The 27,005-nt window shown below is 42.0% G+C and overlaps 1 protein-coding gene across 5 annotated transcripts in view; it reads left to right on the top strand.

Moving 5' to 3' along the window:
• The window catches only part of LOC135221732 (tRNA (32-2'-O)-methyltransferase regulator THADA-like), a 219,250-nt gene that overhangs the window by 176,039 nt on the left and 16,206 nt on the right, over nucleotides 1-27,005 (top strand). For all 5 annotated transcript variants that reach the window (XM_064259523.1, XM_064259524.1, XM_064259522.1 and 2 more), the window contains 2 exons: nucleotides 6,976-7,143; nucleotides 16,483-16,568. In XM_064259523.1, the coding sequence (XP_064115593.1) occupies nucleotides 6,976-7,143; nucleotides 16,483-16,568 (254 nt within the window). The remainder of the gene's footprint in view (nucleotides 1-6,975; nucleotides 7,144-16,482; nucleotides 16,569-27,005) is intronic.

Here is a 27,005-nt window from a genome sequence, read left to right as displayed (position 1 = left end):
GTCGCAGGAGTTGGCGCTTGGATCCAGCCCAGACAGGTTAGTTGTTGTTTCGGGCTGTTTGGCTGCTAGTTCTTCTGTTAATTTACACAAGGAAGGCGCTTTAGATAAGCCTGCATCTCTTTCTCATCGTCGGTCTTCGTTGCCGGAGCAGGAGGAGGGAGACACGCAAGTTTTTGTCTTCCTTTACAGAAGTTTTCGATCTCATTCGTGGGTTCAACAATTGAGAGAGTAGGACTCAGGCTCAGTCGTCCTTCACTTCTTCCTGTTTGGAAGCCTTGCTGGGAGCTACGCAGGATCCCAAGTCATTGTTTCAACTAACATTGTCAGGGCATGTCCAGTCGGGCTTGCATAAGGTTAACGCCTCTGTTTCAGATCGGGACGAATCGCTTCGCTCTACGGGCTCTGCCAAGTTGCTTCCCCTGCCTCTCATGAGGCATAGGAAGTACTATGCTGTGAACTCTGCATATTTAATGTCGCGTCATCTTAACCCGGATGTCATTCGTCTGAAGCCAGGATTGACTTTGGAGCAGGTGAGGTCGGTGTCTCCATCTTTGTCTCCACAGGATGCCTCAGTGTTGGAGTCTACGGCAGCCTCCATGTTGCAAACGGTTTCTTGGCTGGACTTCTGGTCTATGGTCATTACCAAGATAGCTTCTGCCAGGTCCCCAGAAGGGTTGGTGAGTGCTTCCTCTCTTGCCAGTTTGTTGCAGTCCGGAGGAAAGGGGTTTTCGTATCTTGCTCACCTCAGTGTTAATTTATGGGCTAACCTTCTCCTGATTAGAAGAGAAGCAGCTTTATCCAGGATGGAAAGATCACTTGACCTTGAGTCCTTGCTGGCATTGAGGAATGGAGATCTTTTGGAATCACAATTTCTGTTCCCTCGGACTGAGTTGGAGGATGCGATAGACCGGCGCCGGGCTGACACCAGGGACAGATTAGTGCACCAGGCTGTGTTTAAGTCAGTCTCGTCCTCAGAGACGTCCGGCTCCTCCTCCTCCCCCTGCCCAGCAGCAGTCACGAAGGTCGTCGCCAAGTAGGCCGTCAAGGAGTTCGGTTTTGTCAGGGCCTCCCCATTCATCCCAGCCTAGGTCAGAGGACCAATGTCCCTTTCACTCCTGTTCTTGTAAGCCGAGAAGGGGCTCCAGGGGCAGAGGTAAAGGCGTCGTCAGTAGGTTAGGCACCTCTCCCTTTCCTGTGCCATGGGTGGGGGGTTGCCTGGCGGGCCATTGGGCCAAGTGGCAGAGTTATGGGGCATAGAAGTGGGTAGTAGATATCCTTTGGGCAGGGTATCTACTTCCATTTGTCTTCTCTCCCCCACTCTTGGACAAGCCACTGCTCAAGAGGGTGTATCCTTCAGATTCTCTGAAGTTTTTGGCTCCTGGGAGGAAGTGCAGAAGATGTTGGACAAGGATGCAATAGAGGAAGTGGTGGATCCGTCTCCGGGGTTTTACAGTCACATCTTCTAGGTGCCCAAGGCATCGGGAGGTTGGAGACCTGTGATCGACTTATCCACCTTGAATCACTTCATCAGGAAGACGAAGTTGAAGATGGAGACCCTGCTTTCAGTGTTGGCAGCTGTGAGGGAAGGCAACTTCATGTTGTCAATAGCCTTGAAGGACGCATACTTCCAGATCCCTATTCATCCGATGTCCAGGAAGTTCCTTCACTTCTCTCTCGGTAACAAGGTCTTTGAGTTCAAAGTCCTGTGCTTCGGGCTGACCACAGTCCCTCAAGTGTTCACAAGGGTCTTCTCTCTCGTTTCAAGTTAGGCCCATCTTCAGGAGATCCAGTTGCTGAAGTACCTCGACAATTGGTTGGACCTGGCAGGTTCCGGGGAGAAGCTGCTGCAGGACAGAGATTGTCTGCTTTGGTTTTGTCAGGAACTGGGCATCGTGGTCAACAAGGAGAAGTCAAACCTCGTACCCAGTCAAAGGACTCTACCTGGGCATGGTCATCGATATGGCGCTTGCAAGAGTTTTCCAGTCAGATCAGAGGTTGGAGAAGTTGCGAGAGGTGGCGCGACTTCCTGTCAGAACCACGTCAGTCAGCTCTTCCTGGAGAAGCTGGTCCCTCATGGGCATCTTCATCTTTGGTCTACAATGGAGGCTGGGGGAATTCAGGTCCCTGGTGGGGGATTCACCCCAGTTAAAGGTTCCTCTGTCTCTGGAAGTGAGAGAAGACCTTTGTTGGTGGTTGGACGACCAAAATCTTTTGATGGGTTGTTCCTCTGTGTTCTCTTCGTCCGGACTTCCTTCTGTTTTCAGACGCCTCCCTCTTACGTTGGGGGCTCATTTAGGCGGCCTCATTGCTTCAGGAGGACAAACAGCAGCATATCAATGTCTTGGAGTTTAAGGCAGCCTTTCTGGGTCTGAAGGAGTTTCAGGAGAAAGAAGAGGGTCATTCTGTTGTTGTCATGTCGGGACAACACCATGGTGGTCGCATATGTGAACAAGCAGGGAGGCCTGGTTTCATTTCAACTTCACGCCTTGACCATCGAGGTTCACCAGTGGGCGGTCAGCAGTTCAGTAGAGCTCTCAGCTAGGTATATCCCAGGCAAACGGAATGTGGTCACAGACAAACTCAGTCGTCGGGATCAGATCCTAGGCACAGAGTGGTCCCTTCATCAGGTAGTAGCAGACAAGCTCTTCCAGGTTTGGGGGGGGACCCATGCTGGACCTTTTTGCGACCCGGTTCAACAGGAAGCGGGAGATATTCTGTTCAGTGGTTCCAGATTCTTTAGCGTTAGCGGAGGACGCATTCCAACGTCCCTGGAACAACCTGGAGGTGTATGCCTTCCCTCTGTTTTGTTTAATCCATCAAGTCCTGAGCAGGTGATGAGTTCGCAGGGTTTCAGGATGACTTTGGTAGCCCCTCTGTGGCCTCAGGCAAAATGATTTCCAGATCTGCTGTCGTTGTCGGAGGTTCCGAGGGAAATTCTCCCTTGGCAGCATCTCCTATGTCAGCCGCATGCAAAAAGGTCCCACCAGTCAGTAGAATCCCTGTCTCTTCACGGTTGGAGGCTATCAAGTATCTCCTCCGAGCGAGAGGCTTTTCTCAGAGAACAGTAGGGCATATGTCCAGCAGTCTTAGGTCAACTTCTGCAGTTTACCAAGGCAAATGGGCAATATACTGTGATTGGTGTTGTAAACGGGGTTTTTCTCCACTCGGAACTACTATTCAGCACATAACAGACTTTTTAACCTTCCTCAGAGATGAGAAACGTTTGTGCGTTTTTGCCATTAGAGGCTACAGAGCGGCCCTGATTTTAGTGTTATGCCTTAAAGGTATCGACATCTCATCTGGGGAACTTTCCTTGCAAGTTAAGGGGTTTCAGCAATCAAGTTCTCCTAGGGAGCTCAAGTCATCTATGTGGGATGTTTCCTTGGTTCTGAGAAGTTTCAATAAGTGTCCATCTGAGCCTTTGCGTCGCTCATCTGACAGGAACTTGACGCTTAAGACGGTTTTCCTCCTGGCCTTGGCAGCTTTGAAGAGAGTTGGGGAGCTGCACGGTCTGAGCTATGATGAGAAGCACACCAGGGGTTGGGGGTCAGTGTCCTTTGAATTTGTCCTGGAATTTGTAGTCAAGACCCAGAATCCCTTTGTGCACGATGATAGGTTCACCTCGTTTTCCATTCCATCACTGAAAGACTTTGTGGGCGGTGATGCTCAAGAGATTTTGTTGTGTCCTGGCAGGGCTCTGTGTTGCTATCTTAAAAGACACCACCTTAGACCAGGCTGCCACAGACTTGTTAGCATGGGACTTACAAAGAAAGAGGTGTTGAAGAATACTATCTCTTTTTGGGTACGGGAAGCCATCAGACAGGTATACTTGACTCTTGATGATTCTGCTGCCACGTCTGTACATAGAGTGCTTAGCGCTGGTACTTGGTTATGCCAGTCCAGGTTCACCTCTTTCTATCTTAAGGATGTTGCCCGCAGATCTATGGACACGTTTTCCCTGGGTCCTGTGGTGGCTGCCCAACAGATTGTGTAACTCATCATTGCCCTTAACAGGGCACATTTGTATCTTACCTAAGATGATTGTGTGGATGAGAGAATGAGTGAGTTGGCTGGTCTCTTTCTTTCTCTTGTACCTTTCTTCTTTCGGGTGGGTTGAGGAATAGACATGTCATTCGCTGGACCGATCTGATACAGGTGAGTAAGGTAGTCATACTGATAGTTTGGTCGCTTGGTATGCAAATAATCAACCCTCTACTATTCGGTAGCATATTCTCAGCTCCTTGCCAAGGGGGAGTAGGGAGTGGTAACAAACCCTGGTGTGTTGGTTTGTTATTGGACAGTCAAAGTTTCTCTTTAGTTATCTATGCAATGATTCTCCCATATATTGTATGTTGCTCAGTGTCTGGATGGTTAGATATTAATATATCTAGCCTCTCACGGGCATCAGTCCCTCTATGGAAGTTATTACTTCTGGAGCTGGATTGGTGGGTAGGCCCCCAGCCGGTTCAGGATATCTGTACCTCCCTCCAAGTATAAGTCTATCCTATTGTTAAGACCAAAGGTTTGTTCACATATGAACAAATGACAAATTTTCTAAGACAATTTGTATTTTCCATAGCTACAAACCTAAGGTCTTAACATTGTACTGCCCACCTCTAGCTGCCCCTCTGTCTTGCTAAGACATCCTGAGTTGGGAAAGACTAACGCTGTGGCGTGGGTGCGTGGTCCTTGACCACTCTTCACCCAATATACGCACGCGTTGCCAGATCTCACAGTATTACTTGCTTTCATCTGCAATTTAACCTGATCCAGCTAGGCACTAGAAATGATATTCTTAAGACCTCAGGTTTGTAGTTATGAAAAATACAAATTGTCTTAGAAAATTTGTCATTTTTCATGGCCTCGTCAATGCATGTGTCCAGGCATTCTGGGTTTTCCACAAGAAACATCGTAGAGGGGGAAGTTTTATTACATCTGCTTCTTCGTCTCCTCTCCCTCGCCTTCGAGTCAGACGTTAAGTGGATTTTGGTGATCTATCTACAAGAGAGGCTGGAAAATGAAAACATGGGAGTCCTTGGGTGATAAAGCTTACAGATATGATTAGTAGCCCAAATTTAGGTGGTACAGTGAACCCCCATATTCATGGACTCACATATTCGCGGATTTCTTTCTGGAACATATACCCGTATTATTCACGGAAAATTCACCTATTCGTGGTATTTTTCTATGAGAAATGGGCGCAAATTCCTGTTTTTTTTTTTTTTGTCTAAGCAGAAATGGGCGCAAATTCCTGGTTTTTTTTTTTTTTTTTTTCTCTCCATAAAATGCACTTTTTGTGATAAAACTATTTAAAAAATCAGGTATAAAGATTTTTAGTGGTTTTTCTTGAGTTTTAACTAACAAAATAGGCAGTTTTAAGCATTTTGTAGGGGTTTCAACTGTTCGTGGGTTCTAGCTATTTGAGGGGGTCTGGTACCCATCCCCCGCAAATATGGGGGGAACACTGTATTGGGATGTGGTAAGGGTGATTGAGGGCAGGAAGTGAAGAGGGTTTGAGTGGGTATTGTTGCAGGTAGAAGGTCAAAAGGGAGGCAAAAGATTAGATGGCATGGTAAAGATTTATTGAACAAAGGTTTAGCATATTTATTTACATTAGCACTCCTGTTCAGATTAGCAGGTACAAGTGGGCTGAAGACTGCTGCAACATGCAAACAGACCAATGCATAGCATATATTAGGCTACCTGAAAATCCTAGTCTAACCTTGCCTACCACGCATGAACAAACTCTGTAAGTTGTAAATCAACAAAATCACAGAAGTAAGAACAAAGTAGGACTGCAGTAAAAAATTGTTCTCATGAATAATATACAGTTTACCCTCAGATTTAGCAGAATTTAGGTTGACTGCATTGCTCAATGAATTTTCATTGGTTATAGAATATTTTAATATCTTTGTAGCCATTTGCATGAAGATGCAGAAAATTTGCATAGAGTAGAAATGTAAAAAAAAAAAAAGCTAAGCAAGTTTAGTAGGCTGTAAATGCATTAAATACAGTTGAACCCAGTATTCGCAAGGAATGCATACCAGTACTCTTGTGAATGGCCAAAATTTGCAAATAATTTAAACCCCTCTAAAAATGCTTATACGGTAACTGCCTATTTTGATGGTTCAAACATCAAAAAAACCCTCTGAAATTGCTTATAGTGCCTATGTATTTTAATACTTTTATCACAGAAAATGCATTTAGTCACAAAAATATGAAAATCAGTAATTAGTGAACATTTCTCTATTAAAAATATCATGACTAGGCAAATTTTCCGCAAATATAATGGGTACGTATATACGTTCCACAGAACAATCCACGAATAGGTGACAGTTGACTGTACTAGCATTTCTAATTCAAACAGCTACTGGCTGGCAAGCAAAAAATGCTGATAAAACACTTCAGGAATAGAGAAAAGGTAGACAAGTGAATGAATATAAATGAATGACCTGCCAAGCAGAACACAAAAAAAGGCTGATCCTGGAAAAGCAGTGAGAATAAATCTGCATGTGATTGAGCTGCATGGAAGGCGGTAGCCTTGTGGGGTGGGCATGTGCTGTGGAGGTGTTTTCTTTTTAAAGATTTAGCAAGTGGTGTGACTGGAGAGCCATCACACAGAATAAAGCTAATTTTGATCGATTGGTTTGTATGAAAAATTTTTTTTTATTTTGTAAGCTCTATTATTTTCTTGTGCAGGGCATTTTTATTTAATTAAATTCTCACTCCCCACCTTTTCATTAACAATTGATTTTTTATAATAGTTGAATAACAGCATTTATAAATACTGTATACTTAAACCTTCCTTGTCTTTTGACACAAAGAATATTTTGTAGCTAGAGAATTACAGAAATTGATTCAAGTTTATGTGGCCTTGATTTTTACAAAAGAATAGTTAGGATACCTTGAAATACAATTTTAAAAACTATATTTGTGCTGAGCCAAAATTTAATCTGTAACCTGATGATTCTATAGGTGAAGCCAGGTTGAATGTTTATGAAATATTGATAACTCTGCTGCAAGATGACAGTGATGTGGTGAGAAATGTTGTTGCAACTGGTTGTACAAAACATCTAGAGCATAATGAACTTCAAGGCACCATTCAACCTACGAGAGTTTTGGAAGCCGTTTGTGATATCATTGGTGAGTAAACATAATGTTCATAAAAAATACAAGCTCTTATTGAGAACACAATAATGAATGTATAGTCATAAAATGCTAGCTGCCCAGCAGCTACTTAATTTTGTTCTGGTCTTATCTGCTTCATGTGCTTGTTTGACATTGCTGCTGAATTTTATATCTTACTTGGTGACTCATCTGTGAGAATGTGGTTATCTTGTTTAAATTCTTATTGTACTACTTTTATGTACAGTGGGCCCTGCGTATTCACGGACTCATGGATTCGCGGATTTCTCTCTGAACCATATCTATCGATTGTTTGTGGGGAATTCGCATATTCGTGGGGTTTTCCGACGAAAATCATCACTAATTGGCGTATTTTTGTTATTTTCATGACTAAATACATTCTTGTGACACAAAAATTATTTAATAATTTTCAAATATTAATATTGATTAATACTGTATTAGTAAGTTCAATAAAATTAAACGATATCACATAATAAAAATAATTCTCTCTCTCTCTCTCTCTCTCTCTCTCTCTCTCTATCTCTCTCTCTCTCTCTCTCTCTCTCTCTCTCTCTCTCTCTCTCTCTCTCTCTCTCTCTCTCTCATACACAGAGATGTGTCTTTTTCATGATAAATAAATTATTTATTTACTATTTTCAAATATATTATATTAATGCAAACAGCAATAACATCAAATCATTGAAGAAAATACTATGAATTAGTAAGATTTTAGTTTATAAATTTAAAAAATGATGTAAGAATGAAGGAAATCCCAGTCTTCTCTCTCTAACTCCAGGTACTAAAACTCAAATATATCAAGTAATGTGATAGGAGGGGGAGGAGCGATTGAGTTGTTTTCATTAAGGGGGGCTTCCCCTTTGATTTTTTATGAATATTTTGAAATTTTCAAAATCTGGTTAAATGGCCATAAGACAAGAGCAACACCTCTGTTATCATGTGGCCAAAGCATTTTTTCGAAATATCAAAATTAATGGGGTTTTGGCCGCGCCCCTTCACACTGTGACGTAGGGCTGACATTTGGCTCCTAATGACTATTGTCATTTTGTCCTTTATCCGCCCAGTTTATTTATTATTTTGATTTTTATTTTGCCTATTCTCTTACGTCTGGCACCAACAATGGCTGATTCCTTGGTGAATGCGTGTTCTGAGGGGTAGCATGCCCAGCAGAGAGAGCCATGCGAGTCAGTGTCGCAGAGTTGCCAAAGGGTAGGTATACTGCTCTTTACTCCGAGCATTTTTTCGATATTTGCCGTGTTTTTTGCTAGTTTTCTTACTTCATGTAACTCTAAATACAATTTACATACGTTTGTGTGTATACTAGAGTGAAAGTGAGACAATATGCCGAAACGGAATTGTGCAATTATGGCCCGTTTAGCAAATTTTGCTAAAAAGAGACAGGGTCGAAGGTGGACTGTTTTTTTGTTGTTGATGTGGCAGCGCCGCCATTGCCACCACCATTGTTGGCTGATGTATCCAGCGCTGTCCACCATCATCACCACCACAACAACAACAACAACAACACGAGGCTCTGTTTTGGCTGCTGAGAGCCCCGCCCCCATTGCCTCGACGTTGTCTGCTGCGCAATTGTCTGAGGTTCACAGTTACGCTCTCGTTGATGAAAGTAATAAAGGACGATGAAAAAGCAGTATATGATGACAAATTCTTACTTGCTTGGTTTCAAACCAGGCAACAAAGAGTCAGGTGGTACTTGATGATAACCTCGCCTCGAGCAAATAATATCCCTTTTTAGGGGGGGGGTGACTTGGTGCCAGAAACCAAGCAAAAAAAAAACACTAAGAACTATTAGAAAGAAGGAAAGGCATTCTGAACTAAGCACTAGTGAGTATTTAACATTTGTTTGTATCATGGTTTTGCTCAAAGATCAGTTTTTTCCACGAGTGTAAAAAAAAAAACACTTCTTGACCTTTACGGCCGTTTTTATCAGTTTTCGCTTTTTTGCACTTCAAACGGTAACTTTTTTTTTATTTATAGACCAATTTTAAAGTTAAATATACCATTGGAAAGAGGAAAGAAAGGCGAATATTTTTTTGGGGCTAGATTTTTTCTTAGGTTGACGAGGAACTCGTGATAACCAAATCAACAAAATTTAGGGGGGGAAATTCCCCCTCGCCCCCCATCCAAAAAAAGCAAAATATGGAAAAACTGTTCACAACATTGTTTTTCTACTATGATATACATTCTGTGTATAAAGCCGCATTGCAATAGCTCTAAAAATGAAGGAAGAGTTACATTTTTTATTTTTTTTATTTTTTCTTATTTTTTCAATAAAAAAGAAAATAATCATTCGATTACTGAAATTTTTTTGGAACATCACCTTATATATATGTATAACATATAATAATTTCATAAAAATCGGAGCATTATTTCTATATAAGCGGACGCCCCCTTAAGTGTTCATGTAATTTATCTCTTTCTCTCTCACTGAGACGAGAGAATTTTTACAGTATATGCATTATATTTTTATTAATACTTTCAAATAATATAATAATATTATAACTGTAATTACAAAATTCATATTATGTGATAGTATTTTAAAGAAATACAAAAATCTATCCATTTTACTCTTAAATAAGGACAACTTTCTCTCTCTTTCTCTCTCATCTAGATAAAAGATTTTTCATGGTACCAGTATGTAATGTTTATTGATATTTTCAGTTGTTAATAATAATAATAATAATTATATAATAATAATAATAATAATAATGATTACAAAATCCGTGTGTGGCAGTATTTTAAAGAGATAAAAATAACCTTTCCACTTCACTTATGTAAGGATAATTCCTCTCTCTTACTGAGATGAGAGAATTTTTATGGTAGATGTATGTGTTTATTAATATTTTCAAACTAGCTGGTTACCCGCCCTATGGGTGGGTCCCAGTTAGATTGGTCCGTGTAACCCAGAGCATAGTTTATGAAAAGAAAATAGGTAAATCAAGCCACAATTGAATACAGTAGCACGACCTGAATTGCAAGGAATGCAAATCTGACAAAACAAACAACATCTTTATAATGAATATCAAAATGAAGCATCCTAAACATATATGGAAAGAAAAATTCTTGGTGTTGGCAGAGATTCCAATTCACCGGAGAGCCTTTTGGTAGACTATGTTCTTTGTTTTTCCCTCAGGTGACAAAATGAACAGGCATTCCGGAGAGCCCACTCTTGAGCATGCCACATAAAGCTGCCTGTGAGAAAAGCAAGGTTGCTCCAAGTTGATGCCAGCCACTCTGAGAGACTGTCCCTGGGCTTTATTGATAGTCATGGCAAAAACCAACCTGACTGGGAACTGAAGATGCTTGACTCTGAAATGGAAAAGAAAGAAAAGAGAAAGCTTCTTCCTCTGACTCTTTCTGTCTCCAATCATCACTGTCTCTTTCACTCTTTCTTCTCACTAATACCAACTCTCTGTCTCCAAACAACTGCTCTTCTCTGTCTGTCTGTCTCTCTCACTTTTTCCATCTTTCTCTTACCTAATGCCTCCTCTCTCTCTCTCTCTCTCTCTCTCTCTCTCTCTCTCTCTCTCTCTCTCTCTCTCTCTCTCTCTCTCTCTCTCTCTCTCTTGTTCCTTTCTCTTACTTTTGCTTTCTCTCTCCAACAATCGCTGTCTCTTACCATCTTTCTTCTCAGTAATACCAACTCTCTCTCTCTCTCTCTCTCTCTGTCTTTTTTCCTCTTTCTTCTCCCTAACACCCCATCTACTCTCTCTCACTTTCTCTCCCTCTCATTTTCTCTCTCTGTCAACCCCCTTCTAAAACCACCCTTTTTGATGTCATTGATGTATTCTTTTCCAAATGATAAGTCATGTATACAGAAATTTGTAAAGTAACCAAGTCTACAGGCATAGCCAGCCCCGTTTCACAGACAGAACTAGCTCTGTTTCTTGGAATCCCTTCTTATCTTACAGAGGAGGGGAAGTAGAAATTTTGGGAGCCCGGGCTCCCAGGGGTTTCCGGGCTCCCGAACATAGGTCTCGACCTTCCCGGGGTGGAAACCCATCTCCGTTCCGAATCTCAGTCCCGTCAGACCGACAGCCCGGGTGCCCATACCAATCATACATACATACATAGCCAAATAGATAATAATAATCATAATAATAATAATAACATAACTGTAATTTAAAATGAAAATTCTTCCCATTGTCTCTCTCTATCCATTTCTTTCTCTCCACTCCAGAGAAGCTCGAGCTCGGGAAGGTGTCAAATATGACAAGTATTGTGACAGGGGAGGGGAACAATGCCATCAATGCCATATACGTAATGGTCACCGAATTTAATGGTTTTTAATCTCTCTCTCTCTCTCTCTCTCTCTCTCTCTCTCTCTCTCTCTCTCTCTCTCTCTTACTGGGATGAGATCATTTTATGGTACATGTATGTAATAAGTTTATTATTTATATTTTCCAATAATAATACTATAATATGTGTAATAATAATACTACAACTGTAATTATGAAATTCGTATGTGAGTATTTTAAATACAACAATCTTTCCATTTCACTCTTTTAAATACTGTAAGGACAATCTCTCTCTCTCTCTCTCTCTCTCTCTCTCTCTCTCTCTCTCTCTCCTCTCTCTCTCTCTCTCTCTCTCTCTCTCTCTCTCTCTCTCTCTCTCTCTTGCTTGTACTTTGAACTGACTGATTATCAACGGCCTACTGGGTCTTCCCAGTTAAACTGTATTAAATTTTTTTTGTTTACAATATATAGTTTAATGATAACAATATTTGACAAAATAAATAAAAATATAAAGCATTTAATATAAAATTTAGCTTTCAATATAACATTTAGCATAAAAGATGTATAAAATCGTACGTAGCCGCGGTGATGTCACCCCCAGCTGACTTGAGACTGAATGAGGGAGCTTTGATATGTTGAGGAGAGAAGGAAAATAGAGAATTAAAATATTACTGTATGTATTTAAAAGCAATAACAATTCACATAAAAAAAGAAATTTCCTAATAAATTTAGTGTAATGATAAAATATGAAAACAATCAAATGCAATCTAAAAAAAAAGGGGGAAAAAAAAAGAAGTCTGAATTGAGCCAGTGTTCGGTGCGCTGAGTAGAGATGGTCTAGTTGAACAATATTAACAAAATAGTAAATGAAAGAACAAAGATTTTCACAATAAAATTGAGCATAAATTATTAACAAAATCATTTGTCATTGCGGTGATACACAGCTAACTTGAGGTAGAGGGAGGAAGCGTATTGTTGAGGAAAGAGGCAGTAAAATCTTTTATTATAACATGTACGTAAAAGCAGTAACAATTCACATAAAAAATAAAATGTTATTTCACAATAAATTTAACATAATGATAAAATATGAAAACAATCAAATGCAATACAGAAAAAAACGAAAAAAAAGTCTTAATTGAGCCAGTGTTCGGTGCACCGAGTGAGACGGTCTAGTTGAACAATATTAACAGAACAGTAAATGAAAGAACAAAGCTTTTCACAATAAAATTTAGCACAAATGATTAACAAAATCATTCGTCATTGCGGTTGTACACAGCTAACTTGAGGTAGAGGGAGGTAGCGTTTATATTTTTTAGGAATAATGAATGAATGATTTTAAGTTATCACGCATTGTGGTATTGTTGAGGAGAGAAGAGACAGTAAAATCTTCACTATAATATTTACGTAAAAGCAGTACCAATTCACATAAAAATTTTTTATTTTACAATAGATTTAACAATGATAAAACATGAAAGGGGAAAGGGAATAAAATGAGATGAAGAGAAAGAGGGGCATCCTGGAGGGACCAGGTATGACCAACAGGTAAGGGTGGACAAGACCTGGCAACTCCGAGCAGCTGGCCTAGTGTCGTTACGAATAAACGTAGGACAGGAAGCCAGGGTAGGCTAGGACAAAAGAAAGACTAGCATAGTCTCATAAGGCCTAACGAGGTAACCTAACCAAAAGGAACATGCATGCATGAAACTGTAACGGTAGGGTCCCGAAAGGCTACAAAACAGGAACACGTGCTTGGTAGAATCCCCCGTGTAAGGACATGATCGTCGAAAAAGCATCACCAATAATAGTAAAAACACAACGACATAACAATACTGCTAAAATAATTCATGTTCACTAGGTATGGGAGACCATGTGAGACACGAAAGGAGGAGACACAAAGGAGCACGCTGCAATGGCGGCTCGGGGCCGAAGCCGCGTGGGACGTCGACTCACAAAAACCTAAATAATTCAGTTAAAAAAGCCAAAAGCAGTCCCTAAATAGTGTCAACTATAATAGTAATACTTAACTTGGATGCAGAAGGAGATTGACGATCCATGGTGAAATAAAATTCCAAAAAGCGAGAAACACAACACAGCAAAAGAAACCGCGTGTGGAGCGTAGTAGTGCTATCAAAGGAATGACATCACAGGCGCTAGCTACACGGTAGCAGGTAGTGAGCCATAGGTCGGCTCCTCTCTTTTTGGGGTTTTTGATGTAGGAGAGGCTAATTGGAGAAGGACCCGTGGTAGTGGTTTCACTCGCCCCAGAAACCATACCGACACCTTTTAATAAAGGTGAGCGAGCCAGAATATTCTGGCCTTTCCAATTTAGCGTTTCTCTGGTATTATAACAATATTTTACCTTAGAAATAGTGCTAAAGGAACCTATTTCACGGAGCAACACGGCCAAGCCCAGATTATATATATAATATATATATATATATATATATATATATATATATATATATATATATATATATATATATATATATATGTATATATTATATATATGCATTTAGTGAATTTACATCAACCCTCCTGTCTCTCTCAAGAGTTCACATAGGCAGGATGTATGTTCCACCTCTCCTGATGGATACTTTTGAAAGACGTATCCCTCAGGAGAAATGGAAGAAACATCTTGCTTATGTGAACTCTCTCAAAAGACTGAGAGTTTCTAGCCCTGTGATTGGCTTATCAACAGCCAATCAGGAGTGTCGGAAGGGATTGGCCTAGACATCAGATGCACGGTTGATGTGATTCTACTATAGTAAGTCTCATACAATTTTTTTTATATAGATGTGTTGGAAATAATGAAGCGAAATATTCCATAGTCCAATAAGAAATTAAAAAATTAACTCCGGCAGTAATTTTTATGCCGTAACATTACAATATTTCTTTCATTTCTTGCCATTTAAATTTTATTAGGATCACAAATTTAAATTGCCTACAATAGATTTTTAATCATTTCAAGGTGTCCCATATCACCTCACCAAATGTTGGTTATGTCTGTCAGGGGGAAACCACCTACCAAAATGTCTGTCATTACCATCACAGCATTCTAGTGTATGCAGTGCTATTGTAGTCCAAATTTTACTTGGTATCTCCGATGCTGGATGTAGATCCTGTTTCCAACCCCCAACCCCCACCCACTCATTGTAGGGTGTCTGTCAGGGGGTAACCACTCACTGAAATGTCTGTCATTACCATCACAGCATTCTAGGATATTCAGTGCTATTATAGTGCAAATTTGACTTGGTATCTCTGATGCTGGATGTAGATCGAGTCTCTCCCCCCCTCGTTGTGGGGTGTCTGTCAGTGGGTATCCACCCACCAAAATGTTTGTCATTACCATCACAGCATTCAAGGATATACAGTGCTACTGTTGTGCAAATTTTACATGTATCTCCAATGCTGGATGTAGATCCTGTCTTCCCCTCCCGACTCGTTGTGGGGTGTCTGTCAGGGGGTAACCACCCACCAAAATGTCTGTCATTACTACCACAGTACTCTAGGATGTGCAGTGCTATTGTAGCATAAATTTTACTTGGTATCTCCTAAGTTGGATCTAGATCTAATTAACCCCCCCTTTTCAGTGTGTGTGTCAGGGTGGACCCACCCTCCAGTATGTCTGTCAATGATCATTCTATAATCAGGAGAGTCCACGGATATATTATATATTAGTTTCATCTGGTATCTCAGATATTGGATCTAGACCCAACTTCCAACACGCAATTAGTGGTGCTTGTTAAGTAAGCCACCCATATATTTTTGGCAACCGGTTAGTTTCACACAAGTCAACTCCTAAATACCAGTTGGGGTTACAGTTGGCATCTCATTCATTGCATCTCAATAGTTCGGGCTGCCACTCTATTAGTAATGAAAAGGAAATGTGTGAATTCTTAGTAATGAAAAGAAAATGTGTGAAGTCAAATATGTTTTTTATATTAACTTGAAAATTATTATTATTATATATATATATATTTTTTTTTTTTGCATCTATTCCACTTGAGAAGTCTACCAAGTCAATCCTTTTAATCAAAACAATGAGACATTTGGCATGCACAATTTCCTTACTCTTAGTATGCTTGAAAGACTTATATGTGACAGTTTGATCATTTCTTTTATACAACTGTGTATTTGCTTACGTATTTGATCTGTCACCCATCAGATCAGATGATACGAGAGGTAAGAAGTGCAAGCATAAATCTTTATCATTGCTAGAAAATGTTTATCCCATTAGCGAATAGTTTAGTGTTCACTTTCCTCAATAGATAGTGTTGTGCTTTGTTTACGTTTTGATGGCAACATTCAAATGCCGTGATCACCGAAATTCATTCATTTTTTTTTTTTCATCTGACTATCCTCTACAATCAAAATAAATAAAAAAAGAAACTAATAGCGATAATTATGAAATACCAAATTTTGAATATGAAAGTTACTGCTAAATAATGTGCCGATTCTGAGAAAAGTTTAGTACTGTATTGACTTCGTATCATTGTATTGACTTACTAGTAGGCTAACTTGGGAGTGTAGGCTAAATGTATCAAATAAAGTACACTATTTTAAAGAAAATTGTACATTAGTATGAAGTTTTAAAATGATGAAGTTAAAATATGTATAAGTAATAAAATGATATAAAGCATTGTCAGAACTTTGCCAAGTAGTAGGCTATGTTGGAAACTAGTTCTGTGTAATAATATATGACTGAAAGTTAATGATATTAGTCGAAATAAAGAGAGTAACACGTTTTAAGGACAAATTCGTTTAACAACATGGTCGCTGGAATCAAACCCGTTTGGTAAACGAGGAGTACCTATATTATTCAATCAATTTAAAGTGAACTAGTAAAAAATCCAGGGGTGAGATTCTACTGCATATGTAAGGAAGGGAAACAAAGTCATACTTTCATCTTGATCTTTGTAGCTATTATGATAAATTGAAAAAAGGAATTTGTACTCTTAGAGGATATTTAAATTGCTCATATTCATGTATCCAGGAATAGCTCCAATAATTAAGTGTTTAATCAAAATCCATGGAATAATATTGTCAATATTGTTCACCAGATTCATCTTTTTCTCTGTTGCAGCTCATTTCCACACCCCAGAGGCCCTCACAGTACTGTTAAAATTAATCCTGAAAGAAGATGCTCCTGAAGGCTTTGGCTTAACACAGGTAAATTTTTCAGTGGAATTACCAGGAACATTTGTATTCAACAGACAGTCCTTATTTTTTATATATGTTAAAACTACCATTACAAAAACCAGGTTTTTTTAAACCTTTGCCCTTAGCTAGTCATATGCTATGGCTAAAAGTATTAATTATGTATATGTATATACTACCACATTGGTAATACGTAGTACAGAATTTATCAGCCTGCTCAGTTCGAAATCTGAACAACTTCACAAACTGATATCAGTGCTGGGGACACAATGCTGTCCTAGCTCCTAAATGGCTGAGGAGGTTAGCAGGAATAAGCTCTTCTCACTGTAGGGTTTTATTCTACAACCATTATTGAGCCATTAACAAGCCATTGTTCATACACGAACAAACCGGTCTTAACAATAGGATAATTTCTAGTGCCTAGCTGGATCTGGTTACATTGCAGATGAAAGCAAGGAATCTTGTGAGATCTGGCAACGCGTGCCTATATCGGGTGAAGGGTGGTCAAGGACCACGCATCTAGGCCACCGTGTCAATCTTTTGGTAACATCCTGGATGAGAGTTGTGGTTGACCTCTCTCGGCCTTTACCCGGTTCATTGCCCGTTTCAATTGTGCTTTAGTGTGTGTGCTGTTATTATGGCTTCTTCTGCTCCGTCTTGGCCTCGTCAATGTGTGTGCCCTGGAACTCCAGGTTTTCCGTGTTCTTGTTTTTTGGCTTCAGCTGTGACCGACCCCCACATCACTTGTTGTAGGTGTCGCTCTAATGTTTGTACATAACAAATCCTTGCACAGAATGCTGTGAGTGGCCTAAAGAGTAGTGAAAGTTATTTTATAAGAAGAGGGAGGATCGTAGGGTTTCTACTCTTCCTTCTTGGGAGGGTTTTTCTTCTCCTCTTCCCGATGCATCATTTCCTGCTGCGATCACACCCCATAGTAGTAGTGTACCTTTGTCCCCTTCCTTTTCCTCCATCGATTCGTCATTGGAAGTATTGGGAGGCCCTCAGGCTGATTTTTGTAATGTCGCCCCTTCTCCTTCGGCACTTAATTTGATTCCTGAGAGGTGGAGGTTTTTTCATCATTGTCCTTTATTTTGCAGTCGGAGGCATCCAAAATGCTTGGGCTAAGGGGTTCTCCGTCCTTGGAGGGGTTGCTGACACATGTCATGGATGTTCACTACCCCCCCTTCTCATTCTGTCCAGGCCCTCCCCTCCTATTGCTAGTCCAGCCCCCCCCCCCCCCCCCCTCCCCCCCCCCCCCCCCCTCCTGGCCTCTTCATGGTTAGCTGAGGTCAGCCATTTTGTATTGCTCCGCCAGTGACAGTTGCCGCTTCTTCAAGTCAGAGGGAAACAATGGCAACAGCCCCACTAGTGACGTCACGGGGTCAGTCATTTTGTATCTCTCTGCCAGTGACGTCTACTTCCCGTTCAGATCGAAGGGAAGCCGTGACGTCATCGCCGCTTATAATGTCACTTCCATCGATGACGTCACTCCAGTCGTCGCCATTGCGCTGCCTCGCTCGTCTGTGTCATCATCGTTTACTGCCGGGACGTCATCGCTGCCATCCAGTTTGCTGCATCTCCCTTTCATGTTGTTGGAGCCTTCTCCTGCTGGTGCGTCTGAGGCTGTATGCCAGGCGGTTCTTAAGAGATTGGACTCTGTTTTAGAAGTGAAGTTGGCTGCCATGTCAGCTGGGAGGGCTGGAAGCAAGCATGTTGCATCGCCCCCGCCTCCTGGGAAGAGATTGCGTAAGGAGCCAGTGCTGTCTTCCTCTCCTTCTCCCCCATCTCCGCTGCGTCGTTATATCAAGCGTTGGAAGGATAAGGACTTTGCCCTTTCTTTGCCTGCGAGTGAGGAGCAACACACCTGTGTTCCTGAGTCTTGGTATTTTGGAGAGTGTTACTGTATCTTACCGTGTGATCTGCAGTGGCTCCTTCGTCCTCTGCATCGAGTCGCAAGTGTGTTGCAACCTCCCACATTTGTGCACATGTTGCAGGCGCTCCCACTTCTCCTTCTCCAGGGCCTACTTGTCGCCGTAAGGATCTCAAGGTGCCTGTCAAGAGGTCAAAGGTTGTGAGCTCGGAGTTGGCGTGGCAGGAGTGTTTGCCTACCCCTTTCCCTGGTACTTTCAGGAGTTTGACTCCCGAGGGATTCTCATTCAATCTTGAGTGTTCGGGATTCCTCTCCAGCTCACGTTTGTATGTCTGCCATGCCCGTGCCCATTCGCGGCCATGTTAAAAAGTCATCTGTTGGGAGAGTGCATAGTGATGTCCCTGGTGGTGTTGTAATTGATTCATCGCGGGAGTCGGTGGTTGGATCCAGCCCAGACAGGTTAGTTGGTGTTTCGGGCTGTTTGGCTGCTGGTTCTTCCACTAATTTAAACAAGGAAGGTGCTTTAGATGAGCTTGCACACCCTTCTTGTTGTCGGTCTCTGTTGCCAGAGCAGGAGGAGGGAGACACACAAGAGTTTTTGTTTTCCTTTTCAGTTGTCGATCTCATTTGTGGATTCAACAATTTGGAGAGTAGGACTCAGGCTCGGTCGTCTTACACTCCTGCCTGCTTGGAAGCCTTGCTGGGAGCTATGCAGGATCCCAAGTCATCGTTTCAACTTCCCTTGTTGGGGCATAAGGTTAACGCCTTTGTTTCAGATCAGGACGGTTCGCTTCACTCTAGGGGCTCTGCCAAGCTGCTACCCCCGCCTCTCACGAGGCATAGGAAGTACTATGCTACAAACTCTGTCTTTTTTATGTTACCTCATCTTAACCCGGACGTCATTCGTCTCAAGCCGGGATTGACTTTGGAGCAGGTGAGGTCGGTGGCTCCATCCTTGTCTCCACAGGATGCCTCAGCATTGGGATCTATGGCAGCCTCCATGTTGCAAACGGTTTCTTGGCTGGACTTCTGGTCTATGGTCATTGCCAAGATAGCTTCTGACAGGTCCCCAGAAGGGTTGGTGAGTGCTTCCTCTCTTGCCAGTTTGTTGCAGTCCCGAGGCAAGGCGTTTTCATATGTGGCTCACCTCAGTGTTAATTTATGAGCTAACCTTCTCCTGATTAGAAGAGACGCTGCTTTATCCAGGATGGAAAGATCAGTTGACCCTGAGTCCTTGCTGGCATTTAGGAATGGGGATTTGTTGGAGTTTCAATTTCTGTTCCCTTGAAATGAGCTGGAGGATGCGACAGACCAGTGCTGGGCTGACACCAAGGACAGATTAGTGTGCCAGGCCGTGTCTAAGTTTGAGTCTCGTCCTCGGAGACGTCCAGCTCCTCCTCCCCTTGCCCAGTAGCAGTCACGAAGATCATCGCCTGGTAGGCCATCGAGGAGTTCGGTTTCGGCAGGGTCTCCCCATTCGTCCCAGCCCAGGTCAGAGGACCAACGTCCCTTTCGCTCTTGTTCCTTTAAGCTGAGAAGGGGCCCCAGGGGGAGAGGTAAAGGGGGCCATTGGTAGGTTAGGCGCCTCTTCCTCTCCTGTGCCACAGGTTGGCGGGTGCCTAGCGGGCCATTGGGCCAATTTTCAAAGTTATGGGGCCTAGAAGTGGGTGGTAGATGTCCTTCAGGTGGGGTACCTACTGCCATTCGACTTCTCTCCTCCTCTCTCAGACAAGCCGCAGCTCAGGAGGGCGTATCCTCCAGATTCTCTGAAGTTCTTGGCTCATTGGGAGGAAGTGCAGAAAATGCTGGACAAGGATGTGATAGAGAAAGTGGTGCGTCCGTCTCTGGGGTTTTACAGTGTCATCTTCTTGCCCAAGACCTCGGGAGGTTGGAAACCTGTGATCGACTTATCCACCTTGAATCATTTCATCAGGAAAACACGGTTCAAGATGGAGACCCCGTGTTCAGTGTTGGCAGCTGTGAGGGAAAGCAACTTCATGCTGTTGATAGACTTGAGAGACGCATACTTCCAGATCCCTATTCATCCGATGTCCAGGAAGTTCCTTCGCTTCTCTCTCGGAGACAAGGTCTTTGAGTTCAAAGTCCTGTGCTTCGGGCTGACCACAGCCCCTCAAGTGTTCACAAGGGTCTTCTCTCTTGTATCAAGTTGGGCCCATGCTCAGGGGATCTGTTTGCTGAGGTACCTCGATGATTGGTTGGTCTTGGCAGGTTCCAGGGAAAAGCTGCTGCAGGACAGAGATCGTTTGCTTCGGTTCTGTCTGGAACTGGGTATTGTGGTCAACCAGGAAAAGCCAAACCTCGTACCCAGTCAGAGGATTCTCTACCTGGGCATGGTCATCGATACGGCTGTTGCTTAAGTTTTCCCGTCAGATCAGAGGTTGGAGAAGTTGCGAGTGGTGGCGCGACTTCCTGTCGGAACCACATCAGTCAGCTCATCAGTGGCAGGTTCTTCTGGGAGTTTTGTCTTCCCTGGAGAAGCTGGTCCCTCATGGGCGTCTTCATCTTTGGTCTCTACAATGGAGACTGGGGGAATTCTGGTCTCTGGTGGGGGACTCACCCCTGTTAAAGGTTCCTCTGTCTTTGAAAGTGAGAGAAGACCTTCGTTGGTGGTTGGACGACCAAAATCTTTTGAAGGGTGTCCCTCTGCGTTCTCTCCCACTGGACTTCCTTGGGGGGGCTCATTTAGGCAGCCTCATTGCCTCAGGCATTTGGAGTTTGGAGGACAAACAGCAATATATCAATGTCTTGGAGTTGAAGGCAGCCTTCCTGGGTCTGAAAGAGTTTCGGGAGGAGGTAGAGGGTCATTCTGTTGTTCTCATGTCGAACAACACCATGGTGGTCGCCTATGTGAACAAGCAGGGAGGCCTGGTTTCATGTCAACTTCATGCCTTGACTGTTGAGGTTCACCAGTGGGCGGTCAGCAATTCGGTAGAGCTCTCAGCCAGGTATATCCCAGGCAAACTGAATGTGGTCACAGACAAACTCAGTTGTCGGGATCGGATCCTAGGGACAGAGTAGAGTGGTCCCTTCATCAAGTAGTAGCAGACAGGCTCTTCCAGGTTTGGGAGAGACCCATGCCTGACCTTTTTGCGACTCGGTACAACAGGAAATAGGAGATATTCTGTTCAGTGGTTCCAGATCCGTTAGCGTTAGCGGAGGACGCGTTCCCACATCCCTGTAACAACCTGGAGGTGTATGCCTTCCCTCTGTTTTGTTTGATCCGTCAATTTCTGAACAGGCTGATGAGTTTGCAGGGTCTCAGGATGACTTTGGTAGCCCCTCTGCGGCCTCAGGCGGAATGGTTTCCAGATCTGCTGTCGTTGTTGTCGGAGGTACCGAGAGAAATTCCCCCTTGGCGGCATCTCCTGTGTCAGCCACATGTAGAAAGGTTCCACCAGTCAGTAGAATCCCTGTCTCTTCACAGTTGAAGGCTATCAAGTACCTCCTCCAAGCGAGAGGCTTTTTTCAGAGGACAGCCGGGCATATGTCCAGCTGTCTCAGAAGGTCGACCTCTGCTGTTTACAAAGGCAAATGGGCGATTTACTGTCAAGCCCTTGACGTGGGATGTTTCCTAAGTCCCGAGAAGTTTCACTAACGCTCCCAATGAGCCTTTGCATCTCTCGTCAGAAAGGGACTTGACACTCAAAACGGTTTTCCTCCTGGCCTTGGCATCTTCGAAGAGAGTAGGGGAGCTGCACAGTCTGAGCTGTGCTGTAAAGCACACCAGGGGTTGGGGTCAGTATCCTTTGAATTTGTCCCAGAATTCATGGCTAAGACCCAGAATCCCTCGGTGCACGATTATAGGTTCACCTCCTTTTTCATTACATCACTGAATGCCTTTTTTGGCGGTGATTCTGAAGAGCTTTTGTTATGTCCTGTCAGGGCTCGGTACAAAGAAAGAGGTGTCCAAGAATACAATCTCTTTTTGGATATGGGAAGCCATCAGACAGGCACACTTGACTCTTGATGATTCCGCCACCATGTCTGTGTAGGCTAGAGCACATGACGTTAGAGGGCTGAGCGCTGGTATTTGGTTATGCCAGTCCACGCTCACTTCCTTCTATCTTAAGGATGTTGCCCACAGACCCATGGACATGTTTTCCCTGGGTCCTGTGGTGGCTGCCCAACAGATTGTGTAACTCATCATTGCTCTTAACAGGGCACATTTGTATCTTACCTAAGATAATTGTATGAATAAGCAAATGAGTGAGTTGGCTGGTCTCTTTCTTTTTCTTGTACCTTTCCTTCTTCCTTCGGGCAGGTTGAGGAATAGACACTTCATTCACTGGACTTGTGATACAGGTGAGTAAGATAGTCATACTGATAGTTTGGTCACTTAGTATGCAAATAAACAGCCCTCTATTCGGTAGAATATACTCCGCTCCTTGGCAAGGGAGAGTAGGGAGTGGTAATGAACCCTGGTGCATTGGTTTGTTATTGGACAGTCAAAAGTTTCTCTTTAGTTCCCTATACAATGATTCGTCCCATATATCATTGTATGTCGCTCAGTGACTGAGTCGGTCCCTCTCCGGTAGATATTTCTTCTGGAGCTAGACTGGTCAGTAGGCCCCCGGCCAGTTTGGGATGTCTGTACCTCCCTCCAAGTAAAAGTCTATCCTATCGTTAAGACCGAAGGGTTGTTCACATATGAACAAATGACAAATTTCTAAGACAATCTGTATTTTTCATACTACAAACCTGAGGTCTTAACATTGTACTACCAACCTCTAGCTGCAGCTTTGTCTTCCTAAAGACATCCTGGGTTGGGAAAGACTGAACGCTATAGTGTGGGTGCATAGTCCTTGACTACTTTTCACTCGAAATATGCATGTGTTACTGGATCTCACAAGATTCCTTGCTTTTCATCTGCGATTTAACCAGATCCAGCTAGGCGCTAGAAAATTATCCTATTGTTAAGACCTTAGGTTTGTAGCTATGAAAAAGGGATTTTGACGAAGTAAAAATCTATTTCTGGGGGAAGACCTGTGTCGCCCTGTGAAAAGTTCCTGTAGCTCACTTTTCTAAGTATAAATAGATTTCTAAATATACCAGAGAAAAAAGCTAGCATGGTATGCTAGCTTTATACCCTTGCACGAGCACCCAAAGGGTGTCGGGTATAAAGTACAGGGAGAGTGGAAGCCACTATTCACGGGTCTTCTGCCAGTTAGAGGATTGCTTTCCAAAATCCCTCTCATGGAGAGAGCCGTCGCAAAGGCCACATTCCCCCTCGCTCCCGCTACTACTACCCGACCCGAGCACCATCTGCATTCCTGGATTAGACACCCCGGTTTGGATTGGTATAAGGGTGGGGAAGTTAATTAGAAGGGCTGGGTTCACTGGGCGACACAGGTCTTCCCCCAGAAATAGATTTTTCCTTCGTCAAATTCCCTTTTCTGGGTTTGACCTGTGTTCGCCGGTGAAAAGGTATCAGGGAATTCCTATCCAAGCTTACCAGATACTAAGTAGTTTATAAGAAGGAGTTAATGAAACCTAAGGTTCATGTAAAAATAAATTTACTTACTACTTACACTAGGACTTAAACTATGACTTAGAACTAGTAACAACATGACAATATCTTACAATTGAATAGGGTATCCAAGGCAATATCACATTTTTGGGGTATGTACAGGCCGGTCCATAGGACAATCATGGACCAAACATTTTATATACATGTTCCAGCGGCGGGATGACGCCCAGCCCCTCCTGACCTGGAGGAGAGAGGTTTGGTGGGGAATATGAGCGAGGCAGGCAGGAAGGAGAGAGTATTAAGAAAGTAAGGGTAAGGAGAAGATTAACAGGATTCATTACTCAGGAGAGATTATGCTCCTTGCAGCAATTGCTGGGAATTTAAGGGCTTCTAAGTTCTTTAAATAGTGGCGTTTAAAGACTGTTGGAGATTTCCAACCCGTATATTTCTTCAGGTCTTCAAAATTCATATTTTGAAAGTAATTAATAGAGGTAGCCACTGCTCGGATATCATGGACATGTGGGACTGAATCCGGGTTGGCCTGTTCAATGAAGTAGAGTATTTGTTGTCTAATACCTTTTAAGAGAAATCGTACCACCTTTCTCTCTAATGCGAAGGGGACCTGAAGATATTACGGAAGTTCTGGCTAAGAAGGATCTAAGGGTAGTGACAGGGCACAATGATGTGTCCTGTGCCAGAGGGATGATCTTCCATGGAGCTCATCTATTTTGTGGGTCCTCATTCTTAGCCAAGAACCTCTGGTCTGGGGATAGTAGTACTTCCCCTGACGGGAGGAATTCTATATGGTCTGGGTTCCTTGAGAGAGCCGAGAGTTCAGATATTCTGGCACCTGAGGCCATAGCCATTAGGAATAAAGTTTTTCTTAGTAGGGTTATATACGAGCATGACTCATTATTGGTATCTGAGGCTAATTTGAGTGTGTCATTTAAGAACCAAGTGACCATATGTGGGCGGTCAGTTGGTCTCAGGCGGGCACATGCTCTTGGAATGGAGGAGAAGTGTGCGTCTGACAAGTTAATACTAAAGCCAACCTGAAAAATTTTCTTCAAGGCCGACTTGATTGTCGTAATGGTACTAGCGGCTAGGCCTTTCTCGAAGAGAGTTCTAAAGAACGAAATTGCCAGGTTCATGGTCATTTTATGAGCAGTTGATTCCTTTAGGAATTTGGCCAATTTTTGACTGCCAAATCATATTGCCTGAGCATTGATTCTCTTTTATCTGATTCTATAAATAAAATGTTAACCCTCTTACGCCGACTGGACGTATTTTACGTCAACATTTTTTGTCTTCCGTGTGCCGACTGGACGTATTTTACGTCAACTTTTTTGTCTTCCGTGTGCCGACTGGACGTATTTTACGTCGACTTACAAAAGTTTTTTTTAAAATTCGCGGAAAAATACTTATAGGCCTACCAGCCTAAAACTTTTGAATCACGCGCCTTGGGGGATGCTGGGAGTTCACGGATCAAAGTTTTGTTTTGTTTACAATCGTTACGCAGGCGCGCAAGCGCGAATTTCTTTCTTGCCGCACTAAAAAGTATCTGTGACACATCTCAGAAATTATTTCGTCACTTTGACATAATTTCTGTACCATTGTAAATTAGCCATTACATGAAGTATTATATATGAAAATGTACGCATTTTTATGTAGAATACAACAATAAACTACTCATTATTGTAGCTTTTATCAGTTTTGAGATATTTTCATATAAATAACGATAATTGCCAAAATTTCAACCTTCGGTCAACTTTGACTCTACCGAAATGGTCGAAAAATGCAATTGTAAGCTAAAACTCTTATATTTTAGTAATATTCAATCATTTACCTTAATTTTGCAACTAATTGGAAGTCTCTAGCACAATATTTCGATTTATGGTGAATTTATGAAAAAAATAACATTTTCTTTACGTCCGCGCGGTAACTCTTCCGAAAAAATCATACGTGCGATTGTGGTAATGTTTGCACCATTTTAAATTAGCCGTTACATAAAGTTTTATATATGAAAATGTGCGCAATTTTATGTAGAATACAACTAAAAATAATTGAAGGTTGTAGCTTTTCTCATTTTTGAAATATTTGCATATAAATCACGATAAATAGAAAAAAAACCATGTTCGGTCAACTTTGACTCTACCGAAATGGTCGAAAAACGCAATTGTAAGCTCAAACTCTTACAGTCTAGTAATATTCAGTCATTTATCTTCATCTTGAAACAAATTCGAAGTCTCTAGCAAAATATTTAGATTTATGGTGAATTTAAAAAAAATCTTTCCTTCCCTCCGCGCGCGGATTCTCTGCCACAAATCTCCGAAATGCGTACGTACCATTCTCGGAATATTTGCTCCGTTTCATATTAGGCATTTCATAGAGTTTTATATATGAAAATGTGCGCAATTTCATGTAGAATAAAACGAAAAATATTTCAAGGTTGTAGCTTTTCTTATTTCCGAAATAATTGCATATAAATATGTATATATATAAAAATTCGACATTCGGTCAACTTTAACTCGTCAGATATGGTCGAAAACTGCAATTGTAAGCTAATACTCTTACAGTATAGTAATATTCAATCATTTGTCTTCATTTTGAAAGAAATTGGAAGTCTCTAGGACAATATTTAGATTTATGGTGAATTTTTGAAAAAAAAATATTTGTTTACGTCCGCGCGTTACGAATTCATGCATTATTTTGTGATTATATTTTCTCTGTGTTGCTTTTATCGTTTTACAATGTGTTATATACCAAAATGATCGCAATTTAGTGTACATTACAACGGAAAAAAAAGTAACTTGTTACCTTTAACCGCTTTGCGCACAGCGCGATTTGAATACAATTATATATGAAATTTCGTTTTTGCGCTATCATATATCGCATTATTTATATATGATAATGATAATTTTTTTCATTTCTGATGGTTGCATACTAAACTTCAGCCAATGACAAAAAAAGGAGCCAAAAATGAACTCTTAATCTTGAAAACTAAGCGCGCTGTGATTTTTTGAAAAAAATATTTTTTCCGCTTCCGCGCTCACTGTGAAACACCTCTGGCACACGGGAGACAATTTTTTTT

Source organism: Macrobrachium nipponense, chromosome 3, assembly GCF_015104395.2.
Source record: "Macrobrachium nipponense isolate FS-2020 chromosome 3, ASM1510439v2, whole genome shotgun sequence".
Taxonomy (NCBI): Eukaryota; Metazoa; Arthropoda; class Malacostraca; order Decapoda; family Palaemonidae; genus Macrobrachium; species Macrobrachium nipponense.
The sequence above is the reverse complement of the archived record's forward strand: the minus strand, read 5'-3'. Positions and strand labels throughout refer to the sequence as shown.